This window comes from Dysidea avara, chromosome 3, assembly GCF_963678975.1.
Source record: "Dysidea avara chromosome 3, odDysAvar1.4, whole genome shotgun sequence".
Classification (NCBI taxonomy): Eukaryota; Metazoa; Porifera; class Demospongiae; order Dictyoceratida; family Dysideidae; genus Dysidea; species Dysidea avara.
In genome coordinates, this window is record NC_089274.1 from 33,825,631 (window position 1) to 33,844,413 (window position 18,783).

The 18,783-nt window shown below is 37.4% G+C and overlaps 1 protein-coding gene across 1 annotated transcript in view; it reads right to left on the reverse strand.

The window, feature by feature from the left end:
- Nucleotides 1–18,783, reverse strand: part of LOC136250803 (BAI1-associated protein 3-like) — a 53,986-nt gene that overhangs the window by 28,313 nt on the left and 6,890 nt on the right. The window contains exons 2-14 of the mRNA XM_066043102.1: nucleotides 11,766–11,862; nucleotides 9,403–9,555; nucleotides 8,607–8,696; nucleotides 8,349–8,411; nucleotides 8,058–8,085; nucleotides 7,248–7,286; nucleotides 6,027–6,186; nucleotides 5,931–5,978; nucleotides 4,083–4,139; nucleotides 3,968–4,022; nucleotides 3,729–3,833; nucleotides 2,589–2,666; nucleotides 2,190–2,299 (exon numbers count right to left, since the gene is read on the reverse strand). Coding sequence (XP_065899174.1) covers nucleotides 2,190–2,299; nucleotides 2,589–2,666; nucleotides 3,729–3,833; nucleotides 3,968–4,022; nucleotides 4,083–4,139; nucleotides 5,931–5,978; nucleotides 6,027–6,186; nucleotides 7,248–7,286; nucleotides 8,058–8,085; nucleotides 8,349–8,411; nucleotides 8,607–8,696; nucleotides 9,403–9,555; nucleotides 11,766–11,862 — 1,083 coding nt within the window. The remainder of the gene's footprint in view (nucleotides 1–2,189; nucleotides 2,300–2,588; nucleotides 2,667–3,728; nucleotides 3,834–3,967; nucleotides 4,023–4,082; nucleotides 4,140–5,930; nucleotides 5,979–6,026; nucleotides 6,187–7,247; nucleotides 7,287–8,057; nucleotides 8,086–8,348; nucleotides 8,412–8,606; nucleotides 8,697–9,402; nucleotides 9,556–11,765; nucleotides 11,863–18,783) is intronic.

Genomic DNA, 18,783 nt, shown 5'->3' on the forward strand with positions numbered 1-18,783 from the left:
CTAGGCAAACCGCTTAGAGCAATGAGCTGAAAATCGGTGTATAGCTGGAAAAATCTTCATACAAAGTCCTTGCAGTAGTACAGAAGAATCGGATTACAAACCACTGAGTTATGATTCGAAAGCCAACTCCGTGTAGCAAATGCGAGATCGAGATACTCTAATAGAACAGTCACCCTAATAGATCAGCTAGAAACAAGTCACCTGTAGCGACATCACCTACAAAGAAACCATCCTGTAGAGAGTTCAGCTACAAACCAATCACCCTGCAAAGAGTTTGGCTACAAAAAAAAATCACCCTGTAGAGTATTTACTACAAACAAATCTCCTTGTAGAGTGTACAACTAGACACAAGTCACCCAGTAGAGAGATCAGCTAAAAGAAGTTAAAGTGTAGAAAGATCAGCTAGAAGAAATCACTTTGCAGAGAGTTCAGCTACAAAGAAACCATCCTGTAGAGAGTTCAGCTACATACAAATCACCCTGTAGAGAGTTCAGCTACAACCACATCACCCTACATAGAGTTTGGCTACAAAGAAACCATCATGTAGAGAGTTCAGCTGCAAACAAATCACCCTGTAGAGAATTCAGCTACAAACAAATCGCCCTGTAGAGAGATCAGCTAGAAGAAGTCACCTTGTAGAGAATTCAGCTACAAACAAATCACCCTGTAGAGAGTTCAGCTAGAAACAAGTTACACTGTAGAGAGATCAGCTAGAAACAAGTCACCCTGTAGAGAGATCAGCTACAAAGCAACCATCATGTAGAGAGTGTGCAGCTACAAAAAACCACCCTGTAGAGAGTTCAGCTGCAAACAAATCACTTTGTAGAGAGTTCAGCTATAAACAAGTCACCCTGTAGAGAGATCAGCTACAAAGCAACCATCCTGTAGAGAGTTCAGCTACAAACAAGTTACCCTATGAAGAGATCAGCTAGAAACAAATCATCTTGTAGAGAGTTCAGCTACAAACAAATCACCCTGTAGAGAGTTCAGCTACGAAAAGATCACTGTGTAGATAGTTCAGCTATAAGAAGTTACCTTGCAGAGAGTTCAGCTACAAAGAAACCACCATGTAGAGAGTTCAGCTGCAAACAAACCACCCTGTAGAGAATTCAGCTACAAATAAATTGCCCTGTAGGAAGATCAGCTAGAAGAAGTTGCCTTGTAGAGAATTCAGCTACAAAGAAACCATCATGTAGAAAGTTCGACTACAAACAAGTCACCCTGTAGAGAGATCAGCTACAAACAAGTCACCCTGTAGAGATATCAGCTAGATACAAGTTACCTTATAGGGATCAGCTACAAACAAATCACCCTGTAGAAATATGTGTTGGAAACAAATCACCATGTAGAGAGTTCAGCTAGAAACAAGTCACTCTGAAAAGAGTTCAGCTACAAACAATGGGAGTTTCAGCTACAGTTCAGTTATGTATAAGAACTCACCTTATTACCTACAGTATGTTTATCTTTCATTGTTTAATATACAAATATTTTTAATCAGACAAAAAACTGTACACAACATTTCTTCCTTTGTTCCACAATTCCTGCAAAAAAGAAAAAAAAACAAGTTAGAAGGAAGCACCAAAGCCAGTTAATGGCCGGCTTTGTGGCTTGCAATACAAAAAGAAGTGATATCTAAACCAAAACAGCCAAGCTGTAAAAAAAGAGTGCAGCCCCCAAAAAGGCCAGGATGAAAAAAGATGTGAAATCCAAGGTGGTGGCCAAGAAATGGCTGTGATGGTAGGTTAGTGGCAAAAATTTTAATTACAACAATTCAGGTGAAATTGGTGCCGAATCCTAGCGGAGGAGGCAACGCAAATTCACCTGAATTGTCGTAATTAAAAATTTTTCCATTAACCTACCATCACAGCCATTTCTTGGCCGCCACCTTGGATTTCACATCTTTTTTCATCCTGGCCTTTTTGGGGGCCACACTCTTTTTTTACAGCTTGGCTGTTTTGGTTTAGATAGAATTATACTCAATGAAATAATGCCCTTTGTGATGCCTGTGAACTATTCCAAATGACTTCAAGTGACTGAAGTCATTTCTTTTGGGAATTCTACTTATTTACTTAGGTTTCGAGTTGCTCAGATGCCTGGATGTCACCAAGCCATAATTTAGGTGTGGACAACAAAAGAATACAGCTCAATCACATTTCCCCTTGCACATGCATACAGGGTAATAAACTCACACAGAGGCTTGTTGTAATACAGTGATCCCATTTACACCAGCATTAAGTGATAACAATTTATAACCAAGTGGTGTAATCTTTGTGTTCCATCCAACAGCATATTCTCCAGTCTGTGACAATTCAATTTGTAAAAAGAATTCAACATGATAAAAACTCAATTCTTAAATTACTTGTTTTTCTACTGTATTATTCACACTCATGCACGCACACGCACTACACCCATACACATACTATACCCATATACACCATGCACATTCACTCACCCACTGACTCATTCAATGACTCACTCACTGACTAACCACACACACGCATACACACACCTGCACACCAACCCACCCAACCACACACACACCCACACACACACCCACACACAGAGCTACAAACACATCACACTCATACCATGTGTGATTCAAAATTCAGTACAGTTGCAGTAAGTAGACTATGATCCTTCAATACTTCAGCTTCATCTACTGGAGGCTACGTATGTATAACCATGCATAATTGCACACAGATATGGATAACAACAAGCATTGGTACCCCCATACCATTTTATAGTGCATAAGCACAGATGTGCATATAAGATTTATGAACCTTATTACACTTACTACAGCAGGGGGTGTTCAGTGATTCTGCTTGCACGTATCATCAATATGTGACTAGTTTTAGAAAACCATCAATATCCGCACATTTTTCAAATGGTTGTTTGTTGTCTATAGGGACAGAGGAATGAACTGACCAAGTTTCAGCTTCATAAGTTCAGCAGCGTGGGAAATACAGCACTAGACAGCCAGACAAGCAAATAAATTGATATGTACAGTGTAGCCATCAAGAAAATAGTCTACATGTGCTTATGTACATAAACCATCATAAATTATGTGTACGGTGATGAATCTTGGTTCATTATGTTTATCATGAATTTGAGAATCTATCAAGGTAGAGTATTTTCCCAAGGTGTTTGATAAGGAAGGCAAATTCACTGAAGAAAGATTGTCAGTAAATTATTTTGTCTCTGAACATAAACAAATGTCTGTAACTCAGAAACCCTCCAGTGTATGGAGATGAAACAAGGTTTTTGAACTCCCTATGAACAGGTGAATGTGATGATACCCAGGGTTCATAGGGTGTCAATTCACCCACCAGTGAGGCGATAGACACTTGTATAAATTTTTTCTGGAACTTACATTTTAATTCAAATTACAAAAGTGCTATTTTGCATAGATCGACGGTTTTCCCAAATTCAGTCACACATTTTGTGGGTACTGCATGCAGATGTTTGAAATTTGAGTTACATACAGCTAGGGAACTTGTCTATGTATGCACTACAAATATGTTGTTGACATATCACATAATTATCTAGTTACTACATCATATATATATATTTAGAATCAACACTTCATATGTAGTGGCTATTACAGGTATACAACATCAACTGTGAATTAATTTTACAACCTATCTAGTGGAAAAAGTAATCTTTCTAATAAGCAGCTTTCGATTTACAAGTAGTTAAATCAGTTTACCATATAGCAGGTAAATACACACCTTTTCTCCAACAAGGTTCACTTTTATCATAACTTCTCCCAACGATTTCTTCTTACTACGACTACAAATTGTTAGTGCCTTCTCTCTTTGAGTCAGATCAACATCCTGCAACAAGCATAATACATTATGTGCTCTACAAATATGTAATTACTGTACATGCTAGTCCTACAAGAAGAAATTGAAATACATGTTATAGGAGCATATCTATACATGTAGTTAAGTGTACAATATTCACTAACTGATAATGGCATAAATGCTCTTCCCATGAAACCATCAGAGTCACTGCCGAGAAGTCTAGTAACAAAAATAATAGCAATATTGACACATCAACAGTTAGTATGAAGTAATACTTACTTGCCAAGTTTACCAAAACCTTTTCCTTTTGATTTTGCTGAAGACTCATCACTATCCCTGAGAGAAATAGAATTAGGTTCAGGTTCAATAACATTATAATGTGACCTACAAGAACAATATTTTTAAATTCTATTTTGTTACATTTCTTCACTCTATGTAAATGTCAGCTTCATATGCTTGGAGTGACAGTTTTACAAAGCAACAACAACAACAACAGAAAAAATGATTTCTGCACCAGTCATTTAATAACATGACTATAACTTATTGGGTAGACAATCCCCCACCCACTACCTCCTTGTGAGGACTTAATTGTGATCCAGCAACACTAGTGAAAAATATATTGGCAGGAGCTGTACAGGTTGCTTCTTGTACACTAGATGGTTTGAAAGACCATAAATTGTCTCCAAATTTCACCTGCATAGACAGCTGCCAAGGTTGGTGATTTCTTACATGTACCATGTAAATTATAAAACACTGTTTATCTATGAGTGTACAATATGCCCAAAAGGTAGGTCTTCCAAAATCAGGCCACATATTTGCCATCAACAGGAAAATACATTGTTGGGTAGGTTGTTCTGTATTGTAACATATTTTCAATCAATTAGCAAGTACAAAGATGAAACACATTGACAACATATATTCCGTCTCTTAGACATGATATTATAAACAAATATGTTTCTATCTCATATTTCATTTAGTGTACTACATTTAGACTATGGTACACATAGTATGCTTTGAAGTTTGGTCGTTAATGAAGTATTTAAAATCCAACAGATACCCGCGGGTAGGTATCTAAACTGGTTAGATACTTGTGACAAAATTTTTTGTCACATGCGTCATGTGTTTAGCTGGATTCCAGTCACAACAGCCATCAGAAATCATCACTAGAGTGTGAAGAAAACATCGCTGGAAAACATCATATCCTTTGCGTGAAATTTTGGCGGCAAGAGTAATTTGTGGTTTTAGTATGGTATCCTAAATGGCGAGGACAGTTCTTCTGTGCCAGTTTTCTCTAGTATAGTAATGAGTTAGACCTCTGTATTTGTGTTAGCTTGTGCAATATATGTAGGCGTAGTGATCAGTCGTGTAAAGAAACGGCTTTTATTGCTGTAGTGAGTAATATTCGTGATGTTTTCACAACTTCGCAATGTCAAGAAAATTATAACGGGTAATAACTCTTGCATGCTGAAAGCTACCTAGTATTCTCTGTTGCTGGGCACTAGTTAGTAGCCTATACTAGCGTACAGTGTTGTGATCACAGATCTGTAGGTGCTTCCTTCGTTGGAATTTGACGTTGAGTGGTTATTCCGAAGGTGCATTTTACCCGTGGTGTAAGTCGGCAAGTGAAGGTCCCACTTTTCTGAACTTGTAGCCACGAGTAGAGGTTACATTGCTTCTTCAATTGCAATATGACTTGTGCGTGTAACCTGTAAGGTCTGTGTGCTAGAACTAAATTTAGGAGAGAAGGCATATTTCAATGGCTTCCAGTATACCGCCACCTTAATTCGATCAGGAAGCCACCATTATTAGCAGTGACCAAAGCCATACAAGCCATAGTCTAAATTGGTTATCGCCCAAATCCATGGTATCTTCACTATTTTCGAGACCTTCGGAATGGCACATAATCACCTCACGCTTCGCCCTCGGTGATTATTGTGCCATTCCTCAAGTCTCTAAAATAGTGAAGATACCTCAATTTGTGCAATAACCTACACTTAGACCCTTTTGTTGTGAAGTTTGGAGAGATCTAATTATTACTTAACCAACACTATGTTAACACACAAACATTGTAAAAATTAGGTTGTATGATTATGACAGGCTTGCAGATCTAGTCACAACTATACTTACCACACTTCAATGAGAATCATATCTGATGTAGTGCCCTTTCTCAGTGGCCTAATTATGGGATAGAGGTACTGTATAATATTCTATTTGTCATCTTACAATACAAAATCTTGAGGCTTCTGAGAGACCTTGCACTGCTCTATCTTGAGTCCTAGGTGTTTTGTTTCATTAATCTTTACCACATCATGTTTATCAGAACTGATCATATCAACATGTTCAGACTTGATAATAGTGATGAAGCAGTAAGGGTCACTCTTGTCTGTAGAGAGAAATTATAAATAAAGTATACATACATACGTATTTGTGTACATAAAGTGAAATGCAGTATATGCAAGAATCACTTATATGTATAGTAGCGTTGCATTCCTAATTAATTCTTTAAGTCTAATTGGCTAGAGATTTGGCCGCCTTTTCAATGCTCAGTGTAGAGGAAAAAAGACACCCAAATTACTAGTTAATTAGATTAATTAGAAATGCAAAAAGGCTAAATGCAGAACACAAGTCAGGGATAAAACTTTGCCTAGAGTTAGCTATATTAACATTCAATTTTGACTGCTCCAGATACTAGTTCTTTCGGTTGTCAGTTACTTTCTAATTTCATAGATGCACCATTTACAGCCAAGCTATATTCGCATGGAAGATTTCACTTATTTTGGTGAATCAAATGCTTTGATGGATCAAGGCTGCCATTGATACAACTATCACTTGTATCATGTGATACAGAATGTGTTACTGCAAGATACAGCTTGCACATGCAGATAGTAATCATAACAAATCACCGCAACTATGATGTACGTAGCTTGTTCACAGTATTTAAATTTGTAAACATCAAGCTAAACGTATCTAGATCAGTACAAGTGACGTAAATAATTTCAATATCAAGACACAAGGTAGTGAGTGTGTCATGTGGCCCAAGAAGCCAGTGCATCACACCAGTATGTTATTGACAGGAAGAACAATAATGTAATTTTCATGCATATATACTGTATGTAATTCCGTGACTGCTTGTTGTATTCAAACCAAACTTGGTGCTATAATTCTCCTTTAAACTCTTCTTATCTGTGCCAAATTTCATGGCAATCACATTACGCATTTGCGTTTTATCACAGCTTTTGTAAGTGTGCGAAAAGTCAAAGAAGATTAAGCTGAAACTTTAACGGTTTATTGGCTTTTCCTTCTAGACAACAAAATCAGTTATAATGCAAAATACAAGAAAATTGCAAACCAGTCAGGTCTTGGTCACAGATGATAAAAATAAGAAGACATAACTTTGTAAACAAAGTGTTCCATCACATACATGCATGCCACAAATAGACTTACCACTTGCATCCCGTGAAGCTAAGGTCTTAGCCCCAACCACTATAAGACACACAATATACATAAAATTTATGTGAGTACTACACTCATATGCAAAATGCCTACACACACATATGTATGTACATGTTAAAGGGTAAAAACTATGAGTCTAACTCTGCAATGCTAAAAGTCAAAAATATTGACTTATGCATGAAAGAACTTTTTGCTAGAAATATGGTATCTAGACATTTGTTTAAGAGGTTAGAGCTAGTTAAGGTACTACCAAAAGCACCTGATGAACATTGTCATTTCTTAAATCCTTTGCATAGTACAGGTCAGACAGTAGTATGTAAACTTTTTGTTGTAGGTGTACTTAGCCTCTAAAAGTTTGGTGGTGAGGGGGTTAATACACAATGGCAAATCCAGAATTTTTAAGTAAGTTTTGAAAATTTAACATTAATTGGCTAGAACATATTATAGTTAAAGAAAGAGGGTCTGGAGACATGTCCTCTGAAAATTTGAAGTTGTGGATTTTAGACTTCTTTAGTTATAATCACAGTAATCCAACACTTTAAACTGTAAAACAAACTAGCTATAGGACAAAATTTGCCCTAAAATCACTCTATTAGAGTATGCAGTTACTTGACTGCTTTATTTGAACATCTTGGTGTTGGGAAGTGAAAAGTAACTGAGGGTTAATAGCTATAATGAACGTTACTATTAAGCTACAGGGTTTTGACTGAAACTACAAAAACCCACCACCAGTACACATTGCCATAATATAAATTGATCAACATGCTAGACGCTTTGTGTCATTAGATTACCACAACTTACACATTATGTGCAGCTTGAACTCAGTTGGCTACATACAATATCAAAAAAAACAAATGATAATGCAAACAGCCAATATAAATGAAACGCCAAAGTTGCCATAACTAGCAAGTGAATATTTACATTCCAGCCATATGCATACTGTAGCTTTGATAAATTTACTGTACAAATATTCTTATATGAACTATACAACATATAGGACATGCAAAAATGATGTACAAGGAGTGAGTGTGACAGACATGATCGCTTCACTATACAGACTAACCATGGGCTAACATTCTGATGGAAACTAACCATTTTGTCCAGTTGTACTGTGCTCTTCAGTCCTTCATGTCTCTCAATACTCTTTCCAAACATCTGCAACATATATACGTACACACAATAGGTGTGTTACAACATAATAATACAGTACGTGTATAGTAAAATCTTCGTACTGAAAAACAAGCAATCGAAACAATATAATCAGTGCACACTGGTGTTATACTGTATGTATGCACACATGTATATTAACAAGATACTCTCATATTTAAAGCACTAAAGTGTCTACTGTACCTGAATTATGTAAGGCTCCAGTTCTTTCTGATAATCCTTGTTAACAGGATTGAGTAGAACACCAAGAGCTACCTTGTATACTTGATCAAGCTATATAGATAACAGTTAATAAATAATGGATTTGTTCAATTTCAATGCAAAAAGCAAGTATAGCATTTATGAGCAACTATTATAATACACTAACTGACTTGTTTTTCCTTACCTTTGTACGGTTTGTGATCCAGGTTATAAAATATTACTTGACTTTGTATTGAGAGAGCACAAGACTGAGACACATACTCTCAAAACAGAGCAACATTCAGTACAAAAATCACAATATAATTATGCTATGTAATTTATCCAAATCTGTCTGCACTAAAAGCATAATCAAGCATGTGAGTATACGTATTTCAAAGCCGCACAGGAGAAAGTAAAGGGACCTCTCCTCTATACCCTTTAAGGTAGGGGCCTCTGTTCCCATCCTTATTAGTCTACCCCTGAATAAGGGAATTAGTAACATCATAAAATGGAGGGGGAAGACAATGGAAGGCCATCAACACAATTATGATCCTGCAAGACTCAAACATGGCCTGATAAAGGCAATGCTGCACGTTCACGAAGAGTTTTGTGTCTGTTCTACATCTACAAAACCATCCAAAGCCTCTAGATCATCACTACAAGTCACCAGAGGCATGAATGTAGCTTAAAAATTGTTCAGTTATCCCAATCTCAATTAATGAGGTACAGTAGATTTAAGTGTTCGGCCAGTTGCATATGTAAACGCAAATACACTCTTTATATTAAATGTTTGACTCACTTCATTTACAGTTGGTCTCTTCCCAAATGGGTACAATGAGTCAGTAATCTTTGTCACGGGTTGAGCTTCCCTCCACACATCAATGGATGGGTTAAGTGGTAACATTGTGTCCAACTGACCAAGTTCTATTTTACTGCTCATACCAACCATTTTCTGCAACAGAAACTTCCATCACAAGTCAATTCAATACAATACATACTACTGCATATGTAATGAAATTTGCACATCTTTATGAATCATACATTTTCTAATGCAATCATATCTACTGAGTCAGCATTACTGACCTAGATGCCCAGATAGTAATCCAGATCTGACTGGGATGCGACCTAAGTACAGGTGTGTGTGTGTGTGTGTGTGTGTGTGTGTGTGTGTGTGTGTGTGTGTGTGTGTGTGTGTGTGTGTGTGTGTGTGTGTGTGTGTGTGTGTGTGTGTCTGTCTGTCTGTGTGTCTGTGCCTGTGTGTCTGTGTGTCTGTGCACTTAAACTAGAGTATTTACTCAGTGAAATGCCTTGGCGTTTATTACCTCAGTTCTAAAAATTGATGCAGCAGCTATTTGAATTTGACCACCACTAGATTCTCGAAAACAAAGTTGCAGCCCTTATTTCAATCAATTGTTGCACTATTCAAGTGCAGCTACTATTGAGGGTGAGGCATTTTAACAAGTAAATATGGTAGATCACATTGGTTCTGTATTATAGTTTGCAAGAGCAAAAGGTAATTCAGGCTATATATGAACCAAACAGTGACACATTAACTTGATACATAGATACTCTCTCCAACTGGACAACTTGTAGGTTTGCACAATGAGTGATAAGAAAGATGATAGTATATTAAAAATTATAAATTTAAAAATGAAGTAGGGTTTCAAGCTATAAAAAGTAGTGAAACAAGAGATGAACAATGGTAGCTATTACAGCATAGCTCAGTGGGAAATCCATACTTTGGCATTGAACACAAAATAATTGTTATACCATGCCAAAGTAGGGATTTAACACTGAGCTATGCTGTAATAGCTACCATTGTTCATCCCTTGTTTCACTACTTTTTATAGCTTGGATTCCTACTTCATTTTTAAATTTATAATTTATAATATACTAGTTTGTTTAGTTTTTTTTGTTAAAGCATACAGCTAGCTATAAACATGTGACTGTTTTATTAGGGTGACTGCTGTATTAGAGTATCTCTAGTCAGCCTGCGAAGATGTGTGCTTGCCCCAAAAAGGGGTGTAGTCATCATGGTTTTGATCGATTATTAGACTAGAGTATCTCAAATCAGCCTACCAACTTGAAGTTGTGTGGTCACAAATACAGCTAGTGTAAAAGGAGCATGGTCATCATGGTCTTGATCAATAGATCGATAATACATAGAGTAAAGAATGGGCGTGACCTTGTGACCTATCGTGGAGTACTGGTACCTCCGTACAGTCGGGGACCGTACAGTAGCACAGCATAGTCTAAGCGCCTTAAATAATTTTGTGGTGTCTATTATGCTGCTTAAAGAAAGTGTTGATGTGGAAAATTAACGCCTTGGTACGGTTTCATTGGATGAAGAAGAATGACAAGCAGCCTGATTGAAGATAAAAGAAAAGACAAGGCGCACAGGGCGTACACTCATCGGAACCCCAAAAGGCACATCCCACCGGTGAGTTTGTTGTTGTGGCATAAAATGGTGACCGTGCGCTGCTTCGTTTGGGCTCTAGGCTTGTGACTGTGGTCAGTGAGTGAGTGAGTGAGACGAAACTTCGAGTTTTGACGATTTTTTAAAAATTCTACGTCCGGCCGCCAGTAAGTGTTTTCTTGTTTTTAACACTACATTTGATGTTAGATGGACTAATATTATTCTGTAAAGGTGATTTTCGCCACGTAAGAAGTTTCTAAGCTGGTTTTTAAGGGTGGTATTTTTGGCGGCGCGTCACTTTTGATGCAAACCCTACTTAAACAGTACGGTATGTTTGATACAAAATGGTTATCTCACTTATCTGCTCTATATACTTTGAGGTGTACATTACTGAAAGATCGAAATACTGTAATAGAGCAGTTGTGTAACTTGATTTGAAATTGCTCTCATGCTGTCCTCCATTCTTTTTTTTCTTTCTTCAGAATATACTCAACAGCAATGATCCATTTCTGAGGATTTACACTACTCATCTCACTGTCAATGAAGCCAATGCACAATCTGGCAGTTGATCCAAACAAGATGTGACCAAGATGGCCCAACCTGGTTTCAACCCTGCAATATATACTTCAGCTTTTCTAGTACATTATATCATGTATCAAACACGTGATGAAGCCTGCTGCATACTAACATGGTGCACTATTTGCATATATAGTGTACACATACATTTGTGTGAGTGTATCCAGTACCTTTCCTTCACCATATAGTTTATCCAAAGCATCACGAGCACTCGTCCTGACTTTTTGATCTTCTTGTTCTTCAGTATCCATAATGTCTGCAACATTTCTAATAGAACAGACAACAGTTTGAAATGAAACAAGAACATTAACTTCTTGTATAACAATAATGAAACTGAACGTAAAGTCACTGTATCACAAAATCTTTTGGTATTTCATTTCTTTTTGCCAACAGGTAATTAAGATCATCAACGTATATAATACCTAACAATATCTACCTACTAACTTTAATAATTGAAATAACAATGCCTTGAGATTTAACTGTTCACAATAAAACATATACAGATTGTCAAGGAGGCCTGCATCATCAGACACCCAGACTGAATCTAGTGATTCGCAATTGGGCAGCAGCACTGCTATTGAGGCTGAGATTGAGTTTGCAGTACCAAATACCAATTCGTCATTGCCCGAGATGACATCTAGAGGTAAGTGTTATGGAACACCCATCGTTAAAACCCATATTTTTTGCATATCTAATATACACACCAGAAACTGAAATTAAACCTTAAGTTCAAGACTTTATTGTACAATGTGAATTGTTTCCAGTACCAATGTTGTTTTCACCACTTCAACTCTCACTAAGGTCTGAGTTCTATGAGACAGACACTACTACCGTTAAAGAGGAAAGTAATGATACATATGACCCACACAATTGATAGATTTAGCAATAAATTTAAAATCTATAGATATGAAGGTTGCTTGATCTGATCAGCAGCCAAGTACCTATACTACTTGGTGCTGATTTAGCTCAGTTGCTGCTTTTTGCAGTCTGTACTGCAGGCTTGTAGCAGTTCTTCCACAAGTTTAATCAGAAAGGTTTGTGGATTACTACTCTACATTCAATCACAAGTATTTGTGTGAAGAAGTCAACCTCAAATCAGTAGAACTCCACTAGGCAACATCTTGATTTCTGTTGCTTTACACTGGTGTACATCCAGCAAAGATATACTGAGATTATTTTCAGTACTCAATTGTCTAACTATCACCATCAAAGAAACTACTTATAACCCACTGTAGACTTGGAATTGAAAGAAAGGTAAATTACATGGGCAATTAACATGTACTAGTTATTATGATAATGTACAGCTTCATACAGAACAATGAGGTTGGAGGAAGCTACTACATGGAAAAGGAAGACCAGTTGCAGTGCATGAAGCATTTAGGAGATTATGGTTTACAGCTGATCACAAGATCACCATCAGCAAATAAAAAAATGGTTCTGTGAAATGTATCCATCTGTAAAACACTGTTATGGTATGTGGCAGTAGCCAAAGGTAATTCATGTGATCAAAATTGAAACATGTCTAACGATCATGCAGGTTTATGTGAGAAGATACTCACAATAGCACCTCTATGTATTATTTTGAAATACATCAAGTGATTAGCCAATAGAATTAGTATTACACTTACGTGCCAAGGTCCCTTGACAAAAATTTGTAAGATTGGCTAAAATAGTGTGGTGTGTTTATTGGAAGTAAATGTCTGACTTGACAACTAGTGGTGTCATAGTGATAGATGCCCCACAGCATAGCAACAATATGGTTGTTTAGCAATGGTCACTAGGTAACTGTTGCTAAGGTAAATATCACTTTAGGACCATAGCAATCAAGGCCAGTTCAGCAGGGTGGGCCAGGTGGGCCATGGCCCACCCAATAATTCCTGCCCTTAAAATATTTTAACTGAGCAATACATACTAGTTTTATTCCGATGCCTGGTTTCCAATCGTCACCGAACCTGGCGAACCAGCTGACTCATGTTTCTCCTTGTAGCAGCTGCTGTTGACATTGTTTGTCATAGTTGTAGTTGTAGACTGTTGTGGTTGTTGTAGGAGGCCTTGTTCTTTGAATCAGACCATCCATGATTGTTATCTCACACTTGTAAAGTAGCGCCCCTGGCCTTTATTTAGGACCGGCGTTTATGGCGTCAACGTCTACCAACGTGACAACACGTGTCGACATTGAACTGGACAAACCATTTCATCCTCCTACTACTTTTAGGTTTCCCACAAGGTCATATGGTTTAAGGAATCGCTCTTGCCAACATTCGTGGTTTACTGAGTTTAGTATGATATAGAGCTCGATGCAGTGTTTTGCCACACTTACCAGAAGGCTATCAGGGAGAAGAAAATACGTAGCTCAACAAGGTCTGATCAAGCTTTTGTAAGTTTATTATTAAGTATTAACCGGTTTATAAACCAACATTGCATTGCAGCTTTCAACTGGATTTTCAAACTGGAAAGATGGACTGGCAAAAATTAGAAATCATGCCTGATCTGAGCACCACAAAGAAGCAAACGAAGCTCTTTTTATTCTACCCAAGCAGACTAAGGACATTGGTGAACAGCTTGATCCTGGTCATGCCAGTTGAAAACCTGGAAATCGAAAGGTATTTCTAACAATTCTCGAGAATGCCAAATTTTTAGCTAGACAAGGGCTTCCTTTACGAGGGGATGAAAGCAATTCAAACTTTAAACAGCCTTTTCTATTGCGATCTGAAGGTAGTGTATTTGAGGAGTGGCTTAGTAAGCGGACTGATACCTATTTGTCAAACAACATTCAGAATGATTTGCTTAGGTTAATGGCCATATGCGTATTGGATGAAATATCTTCAAGTATCCAGAAATCTACATTTTTTTCCCTTATGGCAGATGAAACTACAGATGCTGCAAATAAAATACAACTTGTTATTGTATATCGCTGCGTAGATGATGAATTTGTTGCACATGAAGAACTTGTCGGCCTCCGAGACCTAAAGAAAGCAGATGCACAGTCAATCTTTCATGAACTTACCGAGTCAATGAAGGACTTACATCTTGATGTTCACAGGATGCGTGGCCAATGTTATGATGGGGAAAGTACAATGTCTGGAACTAAGAGTGGTGTTGCTAAGCTCATCACAGATATCGAGCCAAGTGCAATTTATATGCACTGTTATGGTCACGCATTAAATCTTGCTGTTAGTGATACTGTCAAGAGGTGTAATTTGATGAAAAATACCTTGGATACAGCTCATGAAATATGCAAACTTGTAAAATCCTCACCCAAAAGAGATGCCCTACTCCAGCAGATTAAACAGGATGTACAATCTGACATTCCTGGTGTACGAGTCTTATGTCCCACCACATGGACTGTCTGTGCTGATTCAATGAAAAGCATACTTGAAAATTACATTTATCTTTTGGAATTGTGGGATGAGGCATATGAGGAAACAAAAGACACAGACGCAAAAGCTCGTATTATGGGTGTAGCGGCACAAATGACCACTTTTGAGTTTTATTATGAAGCATCATTAGCTCATTTACTGTTACGTCATTCAGACAATTTAAGTCGTACTTTGCAGCATAAAGATATTTCTGCCGTTGCAGGACAACAAGTAGCAAAAAGTGTTGTTACAACACTCCAGGGCTTACGAGATGATTCTAATTTCACTCTTTTTTGGGATTTAGATAAAAGAAAATCCCAATCTTTAAACATTGGAGCTCCAAGGTTACCTCGGCAAAGGAAAAGACCTGCTCGGTATGAATATGGCCATGCTTCTGCAGAATTTACATCTGAACCAAAAGACCATTACAAACGAATATACTATGAAGCACTAGACCTAATAATCATGTCAATAACAGAGCGTTTTGATCAACCTGGATATGCACTTTACTCCAACTTGGAACAGTTGCTTTTGAAATCAGTCAAACATGAGGATTATGAAGAAGAACTGAAATCTGTGTCAGAGTTATATCAATCTGATTTACACACTGAAGACTTGAAAGCTCAACTGTTAACTCTATTCTCCCAAAATATTTGTTCCAATCCAACTTTTTCTGCCCGTAATTTATACTGTGAGGTTGTTACTATTGCTAAACTTCTGCTTGTGATGCTAGCTAGCAATGCTACAAGTAAAAGATCATTCAGTGCCTTGAGGTGAATAAAGACATAACTAAGGACTACAATGACCCAAGAAAGATTGAACAATTTAATGCTTTTACATGTACATCAAGAACTTCTAGATAAGATAGATTTGCTAGAAGTTGCAGAAGAATTTGTTTCTGACAGCAAACACAGACTGTCATTGTTTGATCACTTTGTAACATAAGTTTTAACCACTTAAAGATCTCTTGACATTAAATTTTGTTGAAAAATCAAAAATATCATTCTGTAATAGAGCAGTAGCTATGTGGATAACTTTTAAACTGGATACTAGCTAAGTGAATACTGACAAATTTTCTGTCAAATTGTCATAATTTCGTTCTCAAGCATCTAAATTTCAAAAAATTTCTTGGGGGGGGGCATGCCCCCAGACCCCCCTAGAGGGCTCATGCTTCGCATGAGCAAGCGCAGTCTACAGTGACTTTTACCACTGTTGAGTATATAACAATTTGGCCCACCCAATGTTAAAAAAGTGAACCGGCCCTGATAGCAATAGTTGCTTGACAATGGTTACTAAGTGTGATCGGCCTTTTGCAGTGGTTATTTTTAAATTTCTGTTGTTTAGTAACAGTTGCTATGGTTGTCGGATTAATTTGTAATAGAACGGATCACTGCGGTATTTGAGATCAATGTGATATTTGAGATTAATAGTTCTTGCATTGTAAGCAAGAAGGAAATAGTCCTTCCTTAGCAATGCTCACACTATTAATCCTGAATACCACAGCCATCTGTCCTATTACATACATATACTGATACGCATACGTAGAAACCATAGAACCAAACATTTTTGTAAATATGAAGGTGGTAAATTAAGGTGGCGTGATAGAAAGAAGGCGTGAGTTTAATGCATTTTATCTTATTTAATGCTTTTATGCTGTTTGCTGTAGAACCAAAGCAATTGAGAAATTGGATGCATTATTGACAAACACTGTGCCAACCTTATTTGTAATGACATGGTCAAGCTGTCCCCAAAATATCAGACAACATCATATTTTGTGGAATCCTTCCATACTGTCATTATACATTTTGCTCTCAAGTCTGCAGCATTGTCATATCTAGGAATGTAATGCAGGTATGCAGGTATAAGAAAGGGATTCTGTTACGTACAACTATGTGGTCATGGTCTGTGATGTGAGATATGTGGGATATATGAAAATGACAACATAATTGTCCAATAACAACAGAATCCTTTGGTGAACTTTTAAACATATGATGATCTGTACCATTTTCACCACACAAATAAAATTTACAATTTTGCAGGTTAAAACTATCAGCATGCTAGGTAATATAAAAGATCATGACTTTGGAATGAAATCACCTATTGACTTCAAATAAAACCAAGTTGTTTCTTTCAACAAGAATTTTACTTTGGTACCATATTAATTGATGCCTCAGGGAGTTAAAGATATAAAATATCAATTTTCTGTGCAAAAAAGGCCATATAAGTCAAATCTGCGATGACACCATCTATAAATATACATGTTACGAGGAGTACTACTTAATTATGTGGAAGGTTTATGAAAAGTGCACAATTTTTTGGTTGTGCTGCAATACTATTTTGTGCTTTGCCTTTCATTTATCTTCAATTACATGGTCATTGTTTTCTTCATACAAGGAAACCATACCAGGGAATTAATTTTCCATATCAACACTTTCTTTAGAGGAGCGTATTTAGATACCACAAAATTTTTTGAAGCATTTAAGAGGAAGTAGATCAAGACACACGGTAGTGTGTCGTGCGGCCCAAGAAGCCGGCGTGCCACCCGTGAGTATATTAGCAGGAAGAAAGAAAACGCAATTTTCACACCTATGTAGCTCTGTGATCCCTTATCCGATTGGAACCAAATCTGCTACAGACGTGCCGGCCAGCTAGGGGAGTCTACACACCAAATTTGAAGAAAATCGATCCAGCCATTTCCGAGATACGAGCGAACAAAATTTTGTTTTAATTTCTTCGTTTTTTTCTTCTTCTACTTCTTCATTTCGCAAAATCCGCCATAAAACACGAATGCGTGCTCAGATAGGGCTGAAATTTGGCACACTTAAAGGGCTCATTAAGGCGGATCTCTGTACCAACTTTGGTAGGAATCCGATGAACATTCACGGAGTTATGACCGATTATTTGCATAAAATAAGGTCGAAGGTCTGTCACGCCTACAGGGTAAACTCCTTTGAGGAATTGATATGTAGATGGAGCAACCATCGTAGGAGTGCCTTTCTGTGGTTTGAAAGGAATCGGGATAAAGACCATGGAGATATGACACAAAACCCGACCTGTGTCAAAATTACGCGATCGATTTTTATGAATAAAAAAACTATTAGTTTTCGTGTCTACCAGGCAAACCGCTTAGAGCAACGAGCTAAAAATCAGTATGTAGCTGGAATAATCATCATAGAAAGTCCTTGCAGTAGTACAGAAGAATCGGATTACAAACCACTGAGTTATGATTCGAAAGACAACTACGTGTAACAAATGCGAGATCGAGATATTCTAATAGAACAGTCACCATAATAAAGTATTCAGCTGCATTTATAATTTACTCAATTATATTACATTGCAAGTTATTCTGTAGGGAATTCAGCTACAAACAAGTCACCCTGTAGTTAGATCAGCCAGAAGAAGGTGCCTAATAGAGAGTTCAGCTACAAAGAAACCATCATGTAGAGAGTTCAGCTCAAACAAATTGCCCGGTAGAGAGATCAGCTAGAAGAAGTTACCTTGTAGAGAGTTCAGTTACAAAGAAACAATCATGCAAAGAGTTCAGCTGTAAACAAATCACCCAGTAGAAAGTTCCGCTATGAACAGACCACACTGTAGAGAGTTCAGTTAGAAACAAGTCATCTTGTAGAGAGATCAGCTAGAAGAAGTCACATTGTAGAGAGTTCAGCTACAAAGAAACTACCATGTAGAGAGTTCAGCTGCAAACAAATCACCCTGTAGAGAACTCAGCTACAAACAAATATACCCTGTAGAAAGATCAGCTAGAAGAAGTTACCTTGTAGGGAGTTCAGCTACGAACAGATCACCCTGTAGAGAGTTCAGTTACAAA